The sequence below is a fragment of the Macrotis lagotis genome, chromosome 1 (assembly GCF_037893015.1).
Source record: "Macrotis lagotis isolate mMagLag1 chromosome 1, bilby.v1.9.chrom.fasta, whole genome shotgun sequence".
Lineage (NCBI taxonomy): Eukaryota > Metazoa > Chordata > Mammalia > Peramelemorphia > Peramelidae > Macrotis > Macrotis lagotis.
In genome coordinates this window covers 155302319-155322613 of record NC_133658.1, presented here as the reverse complement: position 1 = coordinate 155322613, position 20295 = coordinate 155302319, and the positions used below count along the sequence as shown (strand labels likewise).

Genomic DNA, 20295 nt, shown 5'->3' with positions numbered 1-20295 from the left:
GCAAATAATATAAGTATTAACCTTTCAAGGGGCAAGACTATCAGTATGGAAAATCAGAGTATGGAAGTAAAAAATTGGCATGACTGTATGACATTTCCAAAATGCTTTCTTCACAGTAAACTCGAGAAGTTGAAAATAGGTTCAGAGATATTAAATGATTTGTCCAATGTCAAGGAATCATGAAATGTCAGGGCCAGGATTTCAACCAAGGTTTCCTGACCCAAGTCGAAAGGCTTATTCTATTATTTCACACTTCTAGAAACATAATAAAAGGACAATTCAGAATCTTCCCATATAAACACTTCTAAGATGAACTTACTTAATCTTCTAGCATAAGATTAAATTCTGAATCCCAAAGAAATTTTATCCTAAGTTATAAAACAGGTAAATCTTTAGCCTATATGACCTAGAGATCCCTTCCAGCTCTAAATCCATTACCCCTCAGCCAATAACCACTTACATTAATATCCACGAAAAGAAAAATGAGACAATTTCTTTGTACTCTGCTTTCTTCCCTTCCCTAACACCTCAGGATATTCCTTTAAAAAAATTAACTTTATTCTACCAAAATGATTCACCCTCAAAACAATATTCTATTCTAGGAGAAAAAAGGATAAGAATAAAAATAAAAATGATCTTAAAAAAGTTTTAAAAATAAATGTTTCTCTATCTTTCAAAGTCATCAGAGTTCTCAAAAAAAATTGGCTTCAAGTTAGAGACAATTTGATATTTCCATTATTTCTAAATCCTCTTTCCAAGTTTCTATTTTTTTCCTCTAGCTTTAAATGATTCCTTAAATTTGGGATATATAACTTCTGTCTACATTTGAATCAATTACACATACACACTCATTTATATACATAGTCTGAGATACTTCTCTGAAGACAGAAAACATAGGAGAGATAGGAAAGTGAAAGTATTAACTATAGAATTCTGGAGGATGGTTGAGAAATGTGCTTTATCATCTATTAGTGCTTTGTTCATCTTTTATTTATGTCAGGCATGGAAGGAGAGAGACCAGGTCCCCCAAGCAAGCATTACCTCTCCAAAGAAGCTAAACTGAATCCTTTAACTATAATGAACAAAGACTACGGTAATGTGAATTAGCACTTGTGAATTTAAGTATTGCAAGAAATCATGACTTTTAAGGTAAGTTCTATGACATCCCCTTTCCCCCCAAAACCCATCCCTCCGGAAAGAGAGATACAAGACATCTGATAATCCAAAGTAGGCAAGGCAAGGCAAGGAGTCTATCTAGCCTTAGGGTGTGAACAGGAGATTACCTAAAAAGGTATTATTTTTGAAAAAAATAAAAAGAAATGGTGCTGCTTGGATTATCACAAGATCTAAATTTTCTTGGAAACAAGTAAAGATTCTTTCTTTCTCCCAGTTCCACCATAATCTAATGAGTTATCAAAATGATAAGCATAAAAGGAAAAAGAACTCCATACATGCTTTCTAGGCTCTTTTGGAAACATGATGCTGTCCTTTAGGCTACATATATGCACATATACAAGAAAGTTGATATTGTAGATATTGAGGGTATGGGTACAGTTCAACAAAGAATGCCTCACAAATGTTACCATGGCAAGACTGGATGGGTCTATAATGTGACATAACATGCTGTAGGCATTGTTGTAAACAGACAGGTTAAGGGCAAGATTCTGGTCAAGAGAATTAATGTGTGTATTAAGCATATTGAGCAGAGAAAGGTTCCTGAAGCAGATAAAGAAAAATGATCAGAAGAAGGAAGCCCCCCCCCCCAAAGGCACTTGCATTCAATTGAAACAACAGCCTGCTTCACCCATAATAGCACACTTTGTGAGAACCAATGGAAAGCAAGAAACCTGTGCTGTTGGAACCAATCTCCTATGAATTCATACCATAAATGACTTTTTTAAAAAATAAAAGATTTCTTTGATTAAAAAAAAGAAGTAAAAATAAGATAGGAAGGAGACTGGACATTTGTTGCCTGTTTTTTTTCCTCTTCTTTACTCATGTTCTCCTGCCTTATCTTTAGTTTTTACCAAACCTATGGCTGAACATTATATTCCCCAATCACAACCCCCCCCCAAGTTAATTCTCCTGAGTGATACCTTATATTCATAATCCAAGAAGTAAGAATTTCGTATGATGAAACCTTGCATGGGACCATGGGGACTTCTGGATTTACCATAATCCTAAATCAGAATAGGTTATTCCTTCATTGCTTAGTTAAACTTACTTCTCTTAGTTTGTGGTTTTGAGTCACCAAAAATGCAATTCTAACATTATTGTCTTTGTTTTAATAACCCTTTCAAAAGGAATTTTCTCAAGCCACTTAAAAAAAAAAGATGATTTATTCTCATCCTCAATCACTGGTACATTTTCTTTCTAATGTGGTTTTATATTTCATGGATGGGACCTAGTCCAAGGTCACAAAGGAAAAAGACAGAATTAGAATTTGGGATTTCCTGAGACTTAGTTCAGTGTTTCAGATTCACGGCTCAGAAGTCAGGAAGTACTGCCCTCCAAACACAAATTTTTTTTTGGTGCCAAAATTATTTATGGTATAATACTTGAAGGCTATAAATTAAAAGGCAGTAAAATGAGGATGAGCGTAGGAGAAAAGGGGGGTCTAGAGAAACAACAGATGTGTGCGTGCACACAGACACAGATACAGACACACACACACACACACACACACACACACACACACACAAATGAGAATGTAAGAGATATTTACAAGGACACTCATCACATTTGCCCCTACAAGCTCTCTTCTCAAAACTAAACAATATAATGGGTCAGTCAACAAACATTTATTTTTATCAGTGACCTATGGAGACATATATGTTATATTTCTCAAATTTACGATGACACCAAGATAAGAAGGAGAGTTAACATATTGTCTGCCAGTCAATGAGCATGTTTGAAACACCTACTAGGTGCCAGGCACTGTGTTCAACATTGTGTGTGTGTGTGTGTGTGGGGGGGAGAATACAAAAAGAGGTCAAAGACTACCCCTGCTCTTAAGAAGCTCATTGTCTACTGGGGGAAGACAACATGTGGACAATCATATCCATAGGAAACAATTAAAAGAGGGAAGGTACTAGAATAAAGAGGGGTTAAGGAAGGCTGCTAGGACCTGAAAGAAAGCCAAGGAGAGCAGTAGTCAGAGCAGAGGATGGTGGGCATTCCAGACATGGGCAACAGCCAGAGACAACTTCCAGAGCCAAGAGATGAGTGTCTTGATTGTGGAACATCCAGGAGACCAGGATCATTTATCAGGGAGTAAGGTGCAGGAAGATAGGAAAGGTAAACAGAGTTAGATTATGAAGGGCTATGAATGCCATACAGATCCTAGAATGATGAAAAAGCCACTAGAATTTACTGAATAGGGAACTAGATCCTTGCTTTAGGAACATACTTTTTTGGCTGAATGGAGATGGATTTGAGGAAGGCAGAGACACCATCAGGTTATTGTTGTGAACTGAAAAGAGTCAGCACCAGAAGGATGGTAGTATCAGAAGACACAGGAGGTACTGGAAACATACTGCAAAGAAATCAATAGGATTTGGCTACAGTATGGATATGGAAGGTGAGAAATAGTGAGGAATACAGGATGACTCTTGAGGGATTGGGAGGACAGTGCTACCCTTGACAACAATAGGGAAGGCGGGAGGAGAAATGATAGGGACTAAGATATTAAATTTTGTTTTAGACATATTGAGTTTAAGATGTCTACTGCACATCCAATTCAAGACGTCTGAAAGGCAGTTGGAGATACAAAATTGAAAATCAGCAGAGGGGTTAGAGCAAAAAAGGTAGATTTGAAAATCATCAGCATAGAGATAATAATTGAATCCATGGGAGTGGATAAGGCACCAAGCACAGAAGAGAAGAGAGCCCAGGACAAAATCCTGTGGGAAAGCTATGGTTAGTTAGAAGGCATGATCTGGAGGAGGAGTCAGCAAAGGAGATTGAGGAGAGATCTACCAGTAGCAACAGTAATAAAAATAAATCAAGTTCTTTTTGTTAAGATCTGTGATTTTATCAGCAAGTTCCCAAAGTAAAAACTTCCTGCCTTGATTTAGATAGCCAACTTCTCTTTAATTTACAGTCTTAGAGAGTTGCAAGGGATACTGAGGGATTAAGTGACTTAGATATGATTGCACAGTTAGATTTGAATCTAGTTCTTCCACCCTACAAAACTATATATTTTTTTCTCAATAATAGAAGCAACAATAATAGAAGCCTGGTAAGGCACTTTCAATATGCTACTTAATTTTAGTATTAGTAAATCATAGTAATGATTATTTTATCATTTTTACAGAGCATGAAACTGGACCTCAAAGAAGTTAACTGACTTGTATATAGTCTCATAATTAAATTCTGGAAGTAGAATTAGAACCCATTTCCATCTCTCTCCACATCCTGTTTTCTCTAACTTCAAAATCAGCATAACTACTCAGATTTATAAAACACCTTCCTCAAAACCTTGTGAACTATTTTACAACAATTTTACAGATGAGGAAATTGAGACTCAGAGTGGCTAGATGACTTCTCAAATGACTCCTGAGTACCAAAGCTGGAATGAGCATCTTGATGAAATCCTTGCATTTGCTAATTTGATCATTATTTGTTCCCTCTGATATAAAGACATCTTAGGTCATAAGAGTTGCTGCTGACTTATCTTTTAGCTATCTCTTGTGAATGATTAGACTCTCTTCCCAGATGTGCCATACCCCAGGCAGACAGAGATAGCTATTTTTGAAAACAGGAAGACTTGTCTACAAGTCAACAACACATTTTTTTTTTTAGGTTTTTGCAAGGCAAATGGGGTTAAGTGGCTTGCCCAAGGCCACACAGCTAGGTAATTATTAAGTGTCTGAGACTGGATTTGAACCCAGCTACTCCTGACTCCAGGGCCCATGCTTTATCCACTGCACCACCTAGCCGCCCCTACAACAACACATTTTAAAGAGAAGGCAGGACAGAGTCAGGATAGTAACTGAGGGGGTTGAGTGGGAGGAGAGGAGAAAAGAATCTCAGTGGAAAAAGAGTTAAAAGATAGTGGTACCTAGATAGGCAAGTGAGGATAATGTGGGCCTGGAAAGGAAGAAGCAACATAGTAAGAACTATCTGGTTTTAATCTTACATCTTACTAACTAGTTATGTGGCATGGGTCAACTTATTTAATATCTCTTGATTTTAGCTTTCTCAGTTGTAAAAAAAGGGTAATAAAGTATGTACTCTCTATCTTATAAGACTATTAAGATTAAATGAGAAAAAAACATGTTATAAGAAGTTCAAAATAACAGACAAATGAATTGTTTGAATGTGTGATTGTCATTATATTGATAATGTAATATCTTGAAGGCATGGAATGTTTTTGTCTTTATATTCCAAATGCCTAAGAAGGTACTTAACAAGGAGTAATTGCCTAATAAATATCTCCTGAAACTGAATGATCGATTATTGGAGGAAGTCTATGTTGTTTCTTACCTCTGCACTTCCTTATTCTTCCACAAGGAGGCAGACTGAGCTTTTGGCACCCGTTCAATGAAATTGACCAATTCTTCCATAAGAAGCCTATGGGTTTTAAAAAAAATAAAATATTATCTTTTAATATTTTATTCTAATTGTTTTGGTGCCATTTATCATCATTTCTGTCCTAGATAAACTTAGTGATATTTTATACTAAATTCAAAACAATCCATTTTTTGTGTTATCACAGGCAAGTGACTTCATCACTTCTAGCTAGGGAACATTTTTCTTAGAAAGAAACCAAGATTCCTTCTAGCTCTAAATAATAAATATTGATAATTTCTCGAAGGTGAAAGATCTAGTCTAATATGCTCCCAATATTTTTTAGTGCTGACTTTCAAAATTTATAAATCAAAGAAAGGGAGTTCTTAGAGGATAATTTCTAAAGAAAGTCAATGAAATTAAAGTTAAAAACAAAAGCAAGAAATTTGCAAAATATGAAACTGCTCTGTGATGCACACTAATTTTTAAAATTTGTTATTAGGAGTTAGGAGAATTTTGTGCAGATCTGAGTGCTGTGAAAAATGACACTAATTATTAATAAAAGAACCTAAATAATGAAAGCCTTGAAGACTTCAAGCTTGAATGGATAATACAGATGAACACAAGAAATGTTATGTGTGCCCAAATATCCATCTAAACCAGGAGACTGTCTTTGCTGGGACACAAAGGAAAAACTTATGTAGAAAAGAATTACCTTCAATGATGTGAACTTTGTAAGATTAGAGATCTAATATTCTCAATTCCCTAATATTGTCAAAATGTTTATTCTCCTTAGTGAATTATTAGTGTTTGTTGCAGTTACGTATATTTTCAGCCTCTACTACTTCATGGGAAGTGAATATATTACTATCTGTTGAATAAAGTCGAACTTTTTTCCTCCTAAAACTATTTCTTCCAAGTCTTAAAGATTTAATTATGCTTCCCAGGAATCCTTCTGAGAAAGGTTTTACTTGTTCTTCACTGGACATTCCCTAGAATCATCCTTTCTTTAATTGTAGTGACCAAAATCATATAGATATACTAAAAGAAAGAGATGAAATAGTTTGATATGGTTTGGTTGGAAACCTGGTCAGAGATACAAAAAACCTGTATCTTCAGAAACAATCCATGACTTGTAGATTCCTTCACTTGCTCTCCAAAGTTTTGACTAAAGTAGGAATCAAACTGATATTTGACTCCATATTAGCTAGCTGCCTGTGCAGTTATTCATGAAGTTGACCATCACAAATATAACCCTGTTAGCTTAAAGCAGTTGACCTGAAAAGCAGGAAAACGCCCAAAGTAAAAAAGTTCTTAAGCACTTTTCATACAGCAGAGTCCATAAATTTACTGACACAGTAGCAGCAACAAATTATCTGCACTATTACTTTACTTTCTGCCCTCTCCAAGTTATCTCCTGATTTAACAAAAAAAATGTAAGACCTAAAGAGAAGTATTCTGTAAGTAAATGAGATTATGTAGCTTGGATTCTTTTTCCCCTAAAAGTTTTTGAAATTCCCTTATAGTCATTTGTGGGCCTACTAATAAATCCTCTGTAGTTTTCTCCTTATGGCTTGGCATTTCACTAACCAAAGGACTTTAATATATTTACTTAAGGAAATTGTGTATTCCCTTCTCTAACAGTTACACAAGACTACTCCTAGCATCAATCCTGGAGGGATTCCACTGAAAATTTCAGTGTCTGCTTATATTTTTGTTTCTATTCTTCATTACTGAATTAAGTAAAGTCTGTCTTGGGAGAGACCTACATGAAATATTTTATATTGAAATATTGAATATTTATACTGAAAAATTGAATATTTATATTGAAAGCAAAGTATTTTTAGCAAACTTGAAGTGTAAACATATGGCTCTCACCTGCCAATCTGAACAGTAGGTTCTGTAGCATATACTGTTCCAGTAAAACCAGTGTGCTCAGTGATGTAAGGTAACGCCATCATGCAGTGATAGTTTGAAATGAGGATCACATCTACTGTAGACAGATCTATTAGCTCGGTCTGCAAATAAAGGGAGGTGGGGAGGAATAGGATGATACATATCTACTGAAAGAGCATAGATCATCATGAAGTGACTGAAAAATGATGTTGTCAGAACATAGAGAAGTAGTTTATACCTCAAAAAAGTCAAAACAATATCCAAGTCTTTTCTGAACCATTTTTTCCCTTAAACATTATTCTCAATATTAACATCATATGGTAAGACAAAATTACTAATACTGCAATGTAATTTGACTATAAATGGAGACGATAGTAATATTAGAATATAGTTTCCAATGAGTAGGGGAAGATTTTCCTAAAGATCTGAACGTGTCTTCCTCATTCCTCAGCCAATAGATTCTAATGGTTTTCTCTCTCTCCAAGATCAAATAGAAAATAATGTGATGACTTTTAAAACCCTTCACAACCTAGTCCCTCCCTATATTTCTAGCCTTACACCTTTTACTCCTCTCCAGATACTTTGCAATCCTATGGCTTTGGCCTTTGAGTGCACCTGACAAGACACTCCATCTTTCAACTTCAGACATTTTTCACTGGCTTGTAATTGGAATATTCTCCCTTTTGTTTTCTACTTCCTGAATTCCCTGGCTTCTTTAAAGTCTCCACTAAGGTCTTACCCTATGCAATCAGCTTTTCTTCAGTCCTCCCTAATCTTAACGCCTTCCCCTAAGACCTATACCTAATTTATATCCTCTCTATACTTTGTGGGGACATGGTTGTTTTGAATCATGTCTCCCATGTTAGAGTGTGAACTCCTGGAGAGGACTGTTTATTGCCTTTCTTTGCATCCTTTCACTTAGCACATAGTAGGCTTCATCAATGTTTCCTAACTGACTGAAAGGTCATTTAGTCCAATCCTATCATTTTATAGATGAGGGCACAGATTAGAGAAGCTTACTTACTTGGCTCAGAGATGATTTTTGGCAGACCGTAAGATTAAAACCTAGTGCTGCTCCCAATACAGCCTCTCAAGATAGTCCTAAAAATCAACTCAAAATCTGTATGTAATAACTGTTTATGATTTTAGAATTACTTTGATTTATTAAGAATTTATCTAAAACAATAGGGCTATTCTTCATCCCTATAAATAAATAATGTCAAAGTTTCAGAGTAAGAAGGTTTTAACTTTGATACAACAGATATCTGAAAAATGATCCAAAGCATAGAATGACTAGTAACTCATCAAACCAAACTTCTAATAATGGACTTCAAAGCTCTCTACAAAAGCACTTGTTTCCTTTCAAATATACTGTCCAGTCTATACTTCTTTTCTAGTCAAGCCAAACTTATCTACTATGCCGTAAACAGAATTATTTTTATATAGCCTTTTAGTATTTCCAGACTTAAGACATTGAGCAATGGAAAGGAAGAAAACAAGTATTTATTACACATCTACTAGTGCCAGGGACTGTGCTAAGTTCTTAAAAATAGCATCTCCTTTGATACCCAGGACACCAGGTATAGAAATACTGTGATCCCCATTTTACAGTCAATTAACTGAGACAGGGTCACCCAGTTGGAAGTCTGAGGCCAGATCTGAGCTCAGGTCTTCCTGACTCAAGACCAGCATTTTATCCAGGGGGGCCAACAGTTTCATCTGAAACTTGAGTCTTTCCTTAGGAAATTAAACAACACTAGGAAACAAATAGAGAAACAAAGCGAACAGCAGGCAGGTAAGCCTGCCCAGAGGCTGGGTCTAGCCTAGCTTCTACAAATGTCCTAAAGGTACAAGCCTTCAGCAGGATTTAATAATATTCACTGTTTTTCTGTTTTCACCACTCAGCTGCCCTGCCTGTCTAATCTGGTAACACCATCCATGAACAGAATGTTCTCAACCTCTGTAGAGATAGAAATATGCAGAAGAGATAATGACAAACTGAGCATTCAGGCTGGTCTCCTATGACTCACCTAACAATATCATTACAGCCGAAGTGGAGAAGTTATTGTGGATAATGAAATCTGGTTATAATAGCTCACCATTAACAGGAAATATTACTGGAAAAATTTTATATTGGATGTAGCTGTATTTGAGAAAATTAAAGCTTAAATACTCCAAGAGAAACAATTTTTGTAACTAGTATTTCTGACAAAGGATTCATTTCTCAAATATACAGAGAACTGAGTCAAATTTTCAAAAAAACAAGCCATTCCCCAATTGACAAATGGTCAAAGGATATGCAAAGGCAATTTACAGCTGAGGAAATCAAAGCAATCCATAGTCATAAGAAAAACTGCTCCAGATCATTACTGATTAGAGAAATGCAAATTAAAGCATCTTTGAGAAACCACCTTATACCTCTCAGACTGGCCAATATGACCAGAAAGGACAATGATCAATGTTGGAAGGGATGCAGGAAATCTGGGACACTAACATATTGTTGGTGGAGCTGTGAACTCATTCAACTTTTCTGGAGAACAATTTGGGATTATGCCCAAAGGGCAACAAAAATGTGTATACCCTTCGACCCAGCAATACCACTACTGAAGAGATGATAAAAAAAAGGCTAAAAACATCACTTGTACAAAAATATTTATAGCAGCCCTGTTTGTGGTGGCAAAAAAAAAATGGAAATTAAGCGAATGTCCTTCAGTTGGGGAATGGCTTAACAAACTGTGGTACATGCATGTTATGGAACACTATTGTTCTATTAGAAACCAGGAGGGATGGGAATTCAGGGAAGCCTGGAAAGATTTGTATGAGCTGATGTTGAGTGAGATAAGCAGAACCAGAAAAACACTGATCAACCCTTATGGACTTGCTCATCCCTTCAGTGCAACAACCAGGGATAATTCTGAACAATCTGCAATGGAGAGTACCATCTACATCCAGAGAAAGAAGTATGGACTTTGAACAAAGACCAAAGACTATTATCATCAAATTGGGGGGGGGGTGGAATGTAATATTGTATGTAATATTACTATCTCATGCTTTATTTTTCTTCCTTAAGGATATGATTTCTCTGTCATCACATTCAACTGAGATCAATGTATAACATGGAACCAATGTAAACACTAACAGAATGCCTTCTGTGGAGGTGGGGTGGGGGGAGGGAAGCAAGAATGGGTAAAAAATTGTAAATGTCAAATAAAATCTTTCTTAAAAAGCAAAAAACAAAAACAAAAACAAAAACAAACCACCCCAAGAATCTATGCCAACTAATAACAAGTTTGGGGAAAATAGTTACATCACAAAGATCCTAAGAATCTGATAGGCTTAAAGCAAAGGACCTATTGATTGACCGAATACCTTATGTTAGCTATGAAAACTTATGAGAAGAGTAAGTGAAACTGGAGAAGCACAAACAGAATGGAGGGGAAGGGAGGAGTGAATTGTTTGGGCAGCAGCCTATTCAGGTACAAGGCTAATCCCTTCAAAAATACTTGGAAATTACTATCCTAGCTTTAGCTTTATCTATTGAAATGTAGTTTCATTTTTCTTTTAAAGTCTTCCAACTTTCTACCAAGTGAACAGAAATATATTCTTCAGGACAAGATTGGTCATGGCATTTACTGAGTTGTTACATTTTAGTACTGTTTTCATTTATAATATTAGACATTTTATATATTATTCTTCTACCCTGTACCAGACTATGTAATTCTTTCCACGTTTTTTCTGAATGCCTCACATTTATAATTTCTGACAGTAAAAAAGCTTGTTACATACTAAAAGTTGTTGACCCAATTGATGGACACCCACTTTATTTACAGTTTTTTTTAATACAAAAATATTTTGGTATATATTAGACCTTTCCTTCTCTTTCTGACCTATACATGCCCAAAAGCAGGATTGCTGAGTCAAAGGGTATGACAAGTTTAGTGACTTTTCTTATCTAATTCCAAACTCTTTTCAGAATATTTGAGAAAAAAAAATTAGTTGTATTAACAGTATATTATATGCCTAACTACCCTCAGTCCCTACAGTGCTGATTATTGGTTTCTTTATCTTATTTTCATATATGGTTGGAAGATTGTTCATATTCTTTTACCACTTAAACTATTGGAGGATAACTCATTATGCCTCAACAAATAAGCATTCCATCTCAAGGAATACAGGGGGAGTCAGAAAGATGCCTTAAACTGGTAGCTCAAGAGGACCGGACACTATAAGGATGGTAGCCATTCCACAGAATCCTATAGGAATGCTAAATTAGCAGAAAGCAGGTTGAAGATGGCTAGATGGTGAACCAAGTGACTGAGTAATTTCTTTGAGAAACAGGAAGACAACAGAAGGTGTCATTCTGCAGTCTTGTATTCCTGGTAAGTTGGAATTCAATCTATGATATCTAGCCTACTTCTTCACCACAGCTGCTGGTAAGATCTATGGGAGAATAATAAAGCACTAAAAACAAATCTGGGTTCTTGCTGGATTCCTCTTGAACCTAGAAACCAATGATGGAGGAAGACATGGTGAACAACATGTCTGTGAGGGAATAGCTTATCTACTGTCAAGTACCAGTTTTTGGAGAGGATCATCATTATGTCGATTGATAGGTGGAAATTTTTTCACCCTTAGATATTCTCTTCTGCCTGCTTGTAATACTTTCTCTTTGACTTGGGAGTTCTGGAACTTGGCTATAATATTCCTGGGGATTTTTTTTCTTTTGGATTTCTTTCTTGGGGAGATTGGTGGATTCTCTCCATTTCTATTTTGCCCTCTGCTTCTAAGATATCAGGGCAATTTTCCTGTAGCAATTCTTTGAAAATGATGTCAAGGCTCTTTTCCTGATCATGACTTTCAGGTATTCCAATAATTTTTAAATTATCTTTGCTGAATCTATTTTTCCATATCAGTTGTTTTTTCAATGAGATGTTTTACATTTTCTTCTACCTTTTCATTCTTTTGGTTTTGAAGTATCCTGTCCTGATATCTCGTAAAATCAGCAATCTCCCTCAGTTCTATTCTTTGTGTGAAGGATTTGTTTTCCTCAGAGAGCTTTCTTATCTCCTTTTCCATTGGGCCAATTCTGCTTTTTATTTTTTATTTTATTTTTGTTTTTAGGTTTGTTTTTTTTTGCAAGACAATGGGGTTAAGTGGCTTGCCTAAGGCCACACAGCTAGGTAATTATTAAGTGTCTGAGGCCAGATTTGAACTCAGGCACTCCTGACTCCAGGGCCGGTGCTCTACCCACTGCGCCACCTAGCCGCCCCAATTCTGCTTTTTGATTCTTCTCTTCTCCTCAATGACTTTTTGAACTGTTTTATCCATTTGACCTATGCTGGTTTTTAGTATGTTATTTTCTTCAGCATTTTTTGGGATCTCCTTGACTAAGCTGCTGACTTCATTTTCATGTTTTTTCCTGCATCTCTCTCATTCCTTTTCCCAATTTTTCTTCTATCTCCCTCACTTGATTTTCAAAGTCTTCTTTGAGCTCTGTCATAGCCTGAGCCCAGTTTCTGTTTTTCTTGGGAGTCTTTAGATGTAGGAGCTTGTGCTTCCTCATCTTCAGAATGAGTGTTTTGATCCTTCCTGGGATCACAGGCAAATTATTTCTCAATGGTGTTCCTTTTTTCTCTGCTTACTCATTTCCCCAGCCTGTGCCTGTTTTGGGGGTGCTTCCTGAGCTTTTGAGTGTGTGAGGGTCTGTCTTCCCTCCTAGTTTGTGAATGACCACAAGCACACTCCTCAGCCACGGGGCTGAGATGGGGGGGGCCTTGCTGTTCTATGGGGGGGCTAGACTGTGATCAGGATCTGAATGTGGTCAGAGCCCCAGAGTCCTGTTCCAGGGACAGAGGACAGAGCTTGGCAGTCTTTCTCCTCTCCTCTCCCTCCCTAGCTCAGGATGCTCATGCCCTGGGGGCTACTGCTTCCTATTCCTGGATTTGGGCTGCCGTGGCCATGCCACTTGCTGTGTGCCCTGAGGGCTGGGCTTCATGTGCTCACTCTGGCAGAAGTCCCCTGCTGTTCCTCCAAGCTGTGCCTGGTGCTCCCTGGGGTGTAGGTCAGGAAACTCCCCCACTGCTGTGAGCTGTGGCTCCTAGCACTCTGGGGCTGCCTCTGGGAGGTTGAAGTTTCTTCACTCTGATGGGCCACCCCTCCGACCCTGTGGAGCTGAGCCTTTCCGCTCTTTTCAAGGTTACCTTGGGTTGGAGAACTGCCTCACTGGGTCCCTCTGTGGATTTTGTCTCTCAAAAATGTAGTTAGAGACCTTAGCTTACAAGTTTTAAGAGAGAGAGCCTAAGAGAGGATCCTCTCTTGTCACCATCTTGGCTCCACCCCCCCAACCCTTAGATATTCTCAAAAAATTATCTGCTAACTAGGGAAAAGCTGCTATCTGATTTAGTAAAGTAGCCAAACAAATAAACAAAATGTCTCTCCATATATATGCATGCATGCATGTATCTGCTATCTAAGAGCTCCCTGAAATACTGAAATACAGAAGTTCAAGAAGATCCTTTAAAAACAATGGAAAGAGTTATTCAGGCTAACGTAAGAATGTTGATTTTACTATTTGTAATTGTTACTTTAGTAAAACTAACCTGGGACTTGTACAAACTCCATGATATAACTTGTAATTATACTAATTTGTCATTATACATGTTCATTTCTGTCAGAGAAAAGGAAAAAATGAAGAAAATTTCTCTCTAGATAGTAATTTCATCTCAGAAGTTTCAAGGAAATACAATATTTTTTACTGAAATTAATTTCAAACTTACCTCTGGTAAACAGAACTCAGGTACAGAATCTACAAATACATGACCTGAGCATTCCTTTAGTTCCTAAAAAAAGAAAAAGAAAAATGTAAGAGATATATAATCATCTATATTTCCAATGAAAGTCAGTTCTAAAGTACAATTTCTTTAAAATTTTCTTTAAAACAGGAAACTATTTGACCCCTACATAGATTATTGAATCCTAACAATAGAAGTGACTTTAGAACTGTGACTTTCAAAACTGTTGGCCCTCAGGGTGGTATAACTAATCACTAGTTAGATACTAGCAATAGCTAGATGTTTTTGCTGTAGAAAAAAATAATTCAAGATTAATCATAAAATATTCAAATCTAATTTATTACTCTTCTGTCTTAATCAGAAACAATCTCAGAACTGTAAGAAATTCTAGAGGTTTAGCCCACAAATATTAGAATAGCTTTTTTTTAACTGTAAAAATACAATACTTCACTTACATTATGGGACAAATAGGCTGTTCCATGAAAACCTATGTACCAAAGCACCATTTATAATATTGTGATTATGGAAAAAAATACATTTTCGACCCCAAAAGTTTGCCTTACAAATTCACTTTAGAACATAAAATGTTTATAAGTTTGGGACATCTTAATCACTTATTTGTAGTATGAATTTTCTTTTAGTTTGCTTACCAATCAATGCTAATGAACCAGCACAAAACAAATAGAATCAGTACAGTTTATTCACTCAGAATGAGATCCACTCTACCAACAAGTGGATGGACATGTATGACTTACTTTTTGACTAGTCATATTAAATGATACTTGAGACAACGAAGAAAAAAAAATGACTGCTTGCAATAGTATAGCTATTACATAAAGGAAAATGGTTTTATAGAGGAAAATGTTACGCATGTTAAGGAGAATATATGTCACTAATTGTATAGCAAACAGAAAAAGAATGTCTGTCTCCCTACTAGTTGCAATCAATCAAAGGGAACCATATATCACTTGTGAGACAAGATAAAGGAGAGGAATAGGTGTCCTTGGGCTATGGAAGTCCTCTTCTGTAGCAATCAGGACTGAAGGAAATTAGCTGTTTTTGAGTTGCTCTTGCAGTTCTTATGCAAGGGTCATATATGGGAAAAAATGATACAGAACAAAAATGTATTTATGCCAATTCCGATCAGATCATCCTTAGTTCTTAAAAATTCATTTTTTACAGAACAAATCAGCCTTTAGCAATAGACAAAAGAAAAGCTCAGAAATAGGGGAGCTATAATTTAAATTAGGAGTCTTAAAAAAATTCATAATTATAGTTTGTTCTATTCTCTTAAGTTAAAAAGTTGCTAATGCACTACTCAATGTCTAAAATTTACACTGCATTTACTATTATTTCCACTAATTTCTCAAATACTATTTGTTATAAAATTATGTTTCCAGAAAAGTTGATGAATTCTTTACTATATTTGTCTTTAGAAACATGTATTTTTATCCTTGAAAGAGCTATTCCTTAAAATCAACATTGTTATACTTCTAAGGAAAAGTCAAGAGGATTTTAAACTATAACAAGACAAATATTTGGCAAAAGAGGGTCAGTTTTCTGCTTCTTTCCATAAAAAAAAACTCACAGGATTTAGTACTACTTATTGAACTTTTAAGTCCAGAGTTCTCCTAACCACTAAAATAAGCTATATAAACAGTGACTTGGGAAAATAACTATATGTTCATGTCATTTAGCTAAACAACAATTAGTCAGAGAAAAAGATGCTGTCCAAGATTTTTTGAATGCATGTGTGTGTGTGTGTGTGGGGGGGGTATATGGGGATGAGGAAGAGGAGGGGAGAGGCAAAACTCCATAAGCTCCATGTATTTTTCCCTTAAAATAGTACTAAATTCTGAGTGTCTTATCTTTATCTAATTGTCTTAGGAAGATTTCTTAATGGAGAAGAGAGGAAAATAGAAGCCTATTTATTTAAAAGGTAACTTGTACTACAGTTATACAAGGCAGAGGAAATAAAAGTAAAAAACTGTGGATAATAGGATTATATAAATTGGCTGAGGTCATAGGTTTCTTTGCTAGAAACAGCTTCATAAAGCAACTCTCTCCAGGATAACATCCCAAGGAAAAGTTAGGAAGGAATAAGAAGCTCTCAAAAATGGTATTCTCAAGACAGAAAAAGAAAAAATTCCAATGAGAAGAGAGGAGAGTTATTTAAAGAGAAAAATTTGGATGAAAACAGAACTTGCCAACTAATGCAAATTAGAAAAAAAGATAAGATGAAAGCAAGGGCAGGAAACAGAGGAAGACTGTAGAAGAAGCCTGTAAGAATACTTTTGGGAGTGCTATAAAACACTTAGAATAAGCTGAGGCTGGCAAGAAAAGGTAAGGGCAATAAAAAGAGGTTTTAAAAATTAGATTTAAAAAAAAGTGACATTGGGGGAAAAGACACCTAGGTGGTTCAATGGATAGAAGAGCATTGGGTCAAGAGATTGCAGGCATTTAACCAGCTATATGAACCTGAGCAAGTTCCTTCACCTTTTTGCTTTAATCCATTGGAGAAGGAAAATAGCAAATCACTGTGGTATCATTGCCAAGAAAAGCCCATGAACAGAATGGTACTGAATTTAATGTATTGAAAGACAGAACATAAACAAAGAAAGAGGAGAACTGTTCCCCTCAACCCACAGAGAGTCAAGTGGTGACCTCAAAGAAAGATCATAACTGGATCAATTCTTTTTTTGCTTTTGTTTTTGCTGCCACGGAAAAATAACCTTAGGACAAGAAAGAACAGAACAAAAATGAACAATAGAGTTGAGAATTCAAAAGATGAGGAGATTGGAAGAGAATACACTTCATTTTTCTTGGTGAGAGTGGCACCTGGTAGAGAACCACACCCTTAGTTAACTAAAAGAAATGATTCATCTGGAATCTCCAGAAAAAGGATGAAAAATGAAGCAGGAAGGAAAGTGGCACAGCATTTGCAGATAAAATCATAAATCAGTAGGCATCAAAATTATTTAGTAGAACAGGCTAGATAAGCAAGAACTAGAAGCTATAAAAATGTAAGTGTTTATACTATATACAATTAAAAAAAGCCTTTATTCTATAGACACTCTATACTATATACTTTACAAATATATATATATATAAAATATATTAAAAGCCAAATGGATAAATAATATGAATCTAAAGATTGCATTATTTAAAAAATAAAAGTATCAAAGAAGTGGGTAGGTACCTTGCACAATTATAGCTACTGGGAAAGTTCTTAACAAAAATGTTCATTATACAAAAGTTAAAAGTTTTTGCATGACAAAACCAATGAAAACAAAAAAGAAGACAAAGTCAAACAGAAAATCTTTGCATCAAACAATAGTGATATGCAGAAAACTGACATAAATATCTTAGACCAACAGCTATTCCCAGTAAAGGCATTGAGGGGTCAAAGGATTTGGAGTTTTCAAAAGAAAAACAACAATGTTTAAATGATTACATGAAAACATGCCTGAAATCTAATAATAAAAAAGATATTAATAAAAAAAATAATTAAGTGTTACCTCATCAGCAGCAAGCTAGCAAAGATGACAAAAAACAAGACCAATCAATACTGAATGCCTATGGAAATAAAGATACACCAAGACACTGCTGGAATTTTAAGTTGGTCCAACTGTTCCAGATATCAAATGTGAATTATGCAAGTTAAAACAACTTATCTGTTCATACCCTTTGATCAAGTTATCTTCCTTCTTTTCCTCACTGTCTTCTTCCGTCTACTAGCATTTATCTTTATATAAATGTGTTCAAATGAAGTACTGAAATGGGTTTGAGTCTATCAATTCAAGAGTATTCTCCAATAATGCAGATCGTCTCCTAGAGATGCCTGACTAGTCCAATCCTTTCCAAAAATTACCTATAGGTTCCACCCAATGTCAACAAGCATTTATTATTCCTGGAAGTCTTTCTTAGATTTCTTCTAATACTCTGAAGGCACCAAGTGGAGTACTCTAGACATCCATCTGTTACCTCTCACTTTTGCCATGTGACCAGACCATCTACTTTTCATATCAAACAATTCCCTAATGATGTTCCTAATTTTTGTTCCTGATTGACTATATGTTGCACTCTACTCACACCTGACTGCTGTGTGACACTCATTTTCAGTTCTTTAGTGGCAATAGTGATCTATGTCTCACTGCCAAATAGTCACATTGGTAAAATAGTATTTTGGAAGACTGGGCCTTTCCTTACATGGGAGACTTGAGGTTAGGAAAAGAGCTTTAAAGTTTCCTAAAAACAATCTAACCTGCTTTTCTTCTGCTCAATTACAGACCAAACTCATTGTCCATTATTCCAGAGTTAGGTTCGGCTGGCTAAAATTTTGTAGGGTATCTAGGCAAAGAGATGTTGAAATTGGACAAGAAAAGTTCTTCATCCCCTTGGTCTTTCCTCCATATATGGGTCAAATTTCTTTAGTTCCATACATCATAGGTTTTTGGAGTCAGAAAGGGTCTTAGAGTTTAATCCCTTCAATTAACAGGTGAAGAAACTTGGGGACAAAGAAGTTAAGTGGTTTGCCCAAGATCACACAATTAGTAAGTATGTGAGGCAAGATTTGATTTTTCTAACTATAAAGACCAATACCTTAATCCTTACACCAAGGTTTATATACTTACTTATCTCTCTTTTAGGAGCCTCTATAATGTTGGAGTTTGAAGCAATCGGTCCTAAGAAAATGACTGTGTACAGATAGCAGAGTTTATAAACTCATTTTTTATTTATGAATTTATATCCAACCTAGTATTATGTTTTTTGATATTTCTCCCATCTGACAAGTTAAGTTAGGTGGTACGGAGCACTCATCAGTGTCAATGAAATTATCTGTTGTCCATTTCGCATTTTTTATTTTGAAATACTTGGTTAAATAAATCATGGTTAAGCTATTTCATTTGTATGCTCTATCCTTTTTTCTCATTATTATTCTCTTCTTCCTCTTATTTTTTAAAAACAAATTCTGATCTTAGATCTGATAAGCTTAAAGGTCTGACTGTACACAGATAGCTGTCCTAGGGATAACTTACAAATTAAACACATTTTTTTCCTATCTCCTAAATTAATAGAAAAGAAAAAAAATCACTAAAAGGAAGCTGATTTCTATGATTGACTGAAGAATTAATGATGATAAAAATTAATGATAACTGAACCCAAGAAGGATGAAACCAAGACAGAAAGAGTAGAGAGAAGAAAGGAAAATCAAAGGCAGAGTACACAGAGGATGATCTAGCAGATGAAACAGAACGATCAGTCAGAAAGTTGGGAAAGTTAGTTATAGAACAGTATAATGAAAACCCAGGAAAAGAGAACATTCAGGAGAGAACAATCAACTGTGTCAAACATATCAGAGAGGTCAAGATGAGGACAAGATCAACCTCTTGGAGTCTCAAAATCAGTCTATGAAATTTATGTCTGATAGTATTTTCCAGTGTTTTTTAAAGCTATGTGATTTGTTAAGACCCTTTAGCTGGCTCAGGTATTTATTTCCTTGATTACCCAATTCAATATCCTTTCCTTTCTTCATTCCTAGTAACTTAGGCATTTCCACTGAGTTACAAGTTTATTTCTTTCTTGTTTCTATTTTAGTTAGTAAGAAAATCTTCAGAATCATCTCCAAAGTTAAATAAGGAAGATAAAATGGAATCTATAATAATAAATTAGGTTTAAACAGCAAAACTAATAGGTTAAAGGTTTTTGTTTAAAGATAGTATAATGATATTTTAGGCATTTGTGTCTAGTGACTTTATTCAGCTCAATTTATTAAAATAACAAAAATATAAGAAAGATCTTAATCTATTCTGGTAAACTAAATAATTTAATAAAGACTAGTAGAAAAAATTAATTATTGAAACACCAAATGTAAAAGGACAGGATACTTTAGTGGATTTAAAGATGGAATTCAACAATATGCTGTTAAAACATTAATGTACATTACTGAACATAACCACTGAAATAAATTATCTGAAGATATAACATATAAGTCATTCTCTTTACCATGCACTGGGAACCTTCTGAAACCCTAGGAGGAAAAGAACCTTTCTATCTAGTATGATAGTTACATTGAAATCAGCTACATTGATTCTCT

At 35.4% G+C, this 20295-nt stretch overlaps 1 protein-coding gene and 1 long non-coding RNA gene across 5 annotated transcripts in view; one reads left to right on the top strand and one right to left on the bottom strand.

Annotated features, from left to right (window-relative positions):
- Positions 1 to 20295, bottom strand: part of INTS9 (integrator complex subunit 9) — a 123439-nt gene that overhangs the window by 63293 nt on the left and 39851 nt on the right. For all 4 annotated transcript variants that reach the window (XR_012473267.1, XM_074209191.1, XM_074209189.1 and 1 more), the window contains 3 exons: positions 14184 to 14246; positions 7390 to 7529; positions 5488 to 5574 (listed from right to left, as the gene is read on the bottom strand). Coding sequence is in view for 3 of the 4 variants with exons in the window: in XM_074209191.1 (XP_074065292.1) it covers positions 5488 to 5574; positions 7390 to 7529; positions 14184 to 14246 (290 nt within the window). In the remaining variant the exon portion in view is untranslated. The remainder of the gene's footprint in view (positions 1 to 5487; positions 5575 to 7389; positions 7530 to 14183; positions 14247 to 20295) is intronic.
- Positions 10716 to 18862, top strand: LOC141504285 (uncharacterized). Its single transcript, XR_012473268.1, has 3 exons — positions 10716 to 10883; positions 18697 to 18751; positions 18848 to 18862. It is a non-coding gene; the product is annotated as an uncharacterized LOC141504285 (long non-coding RNA).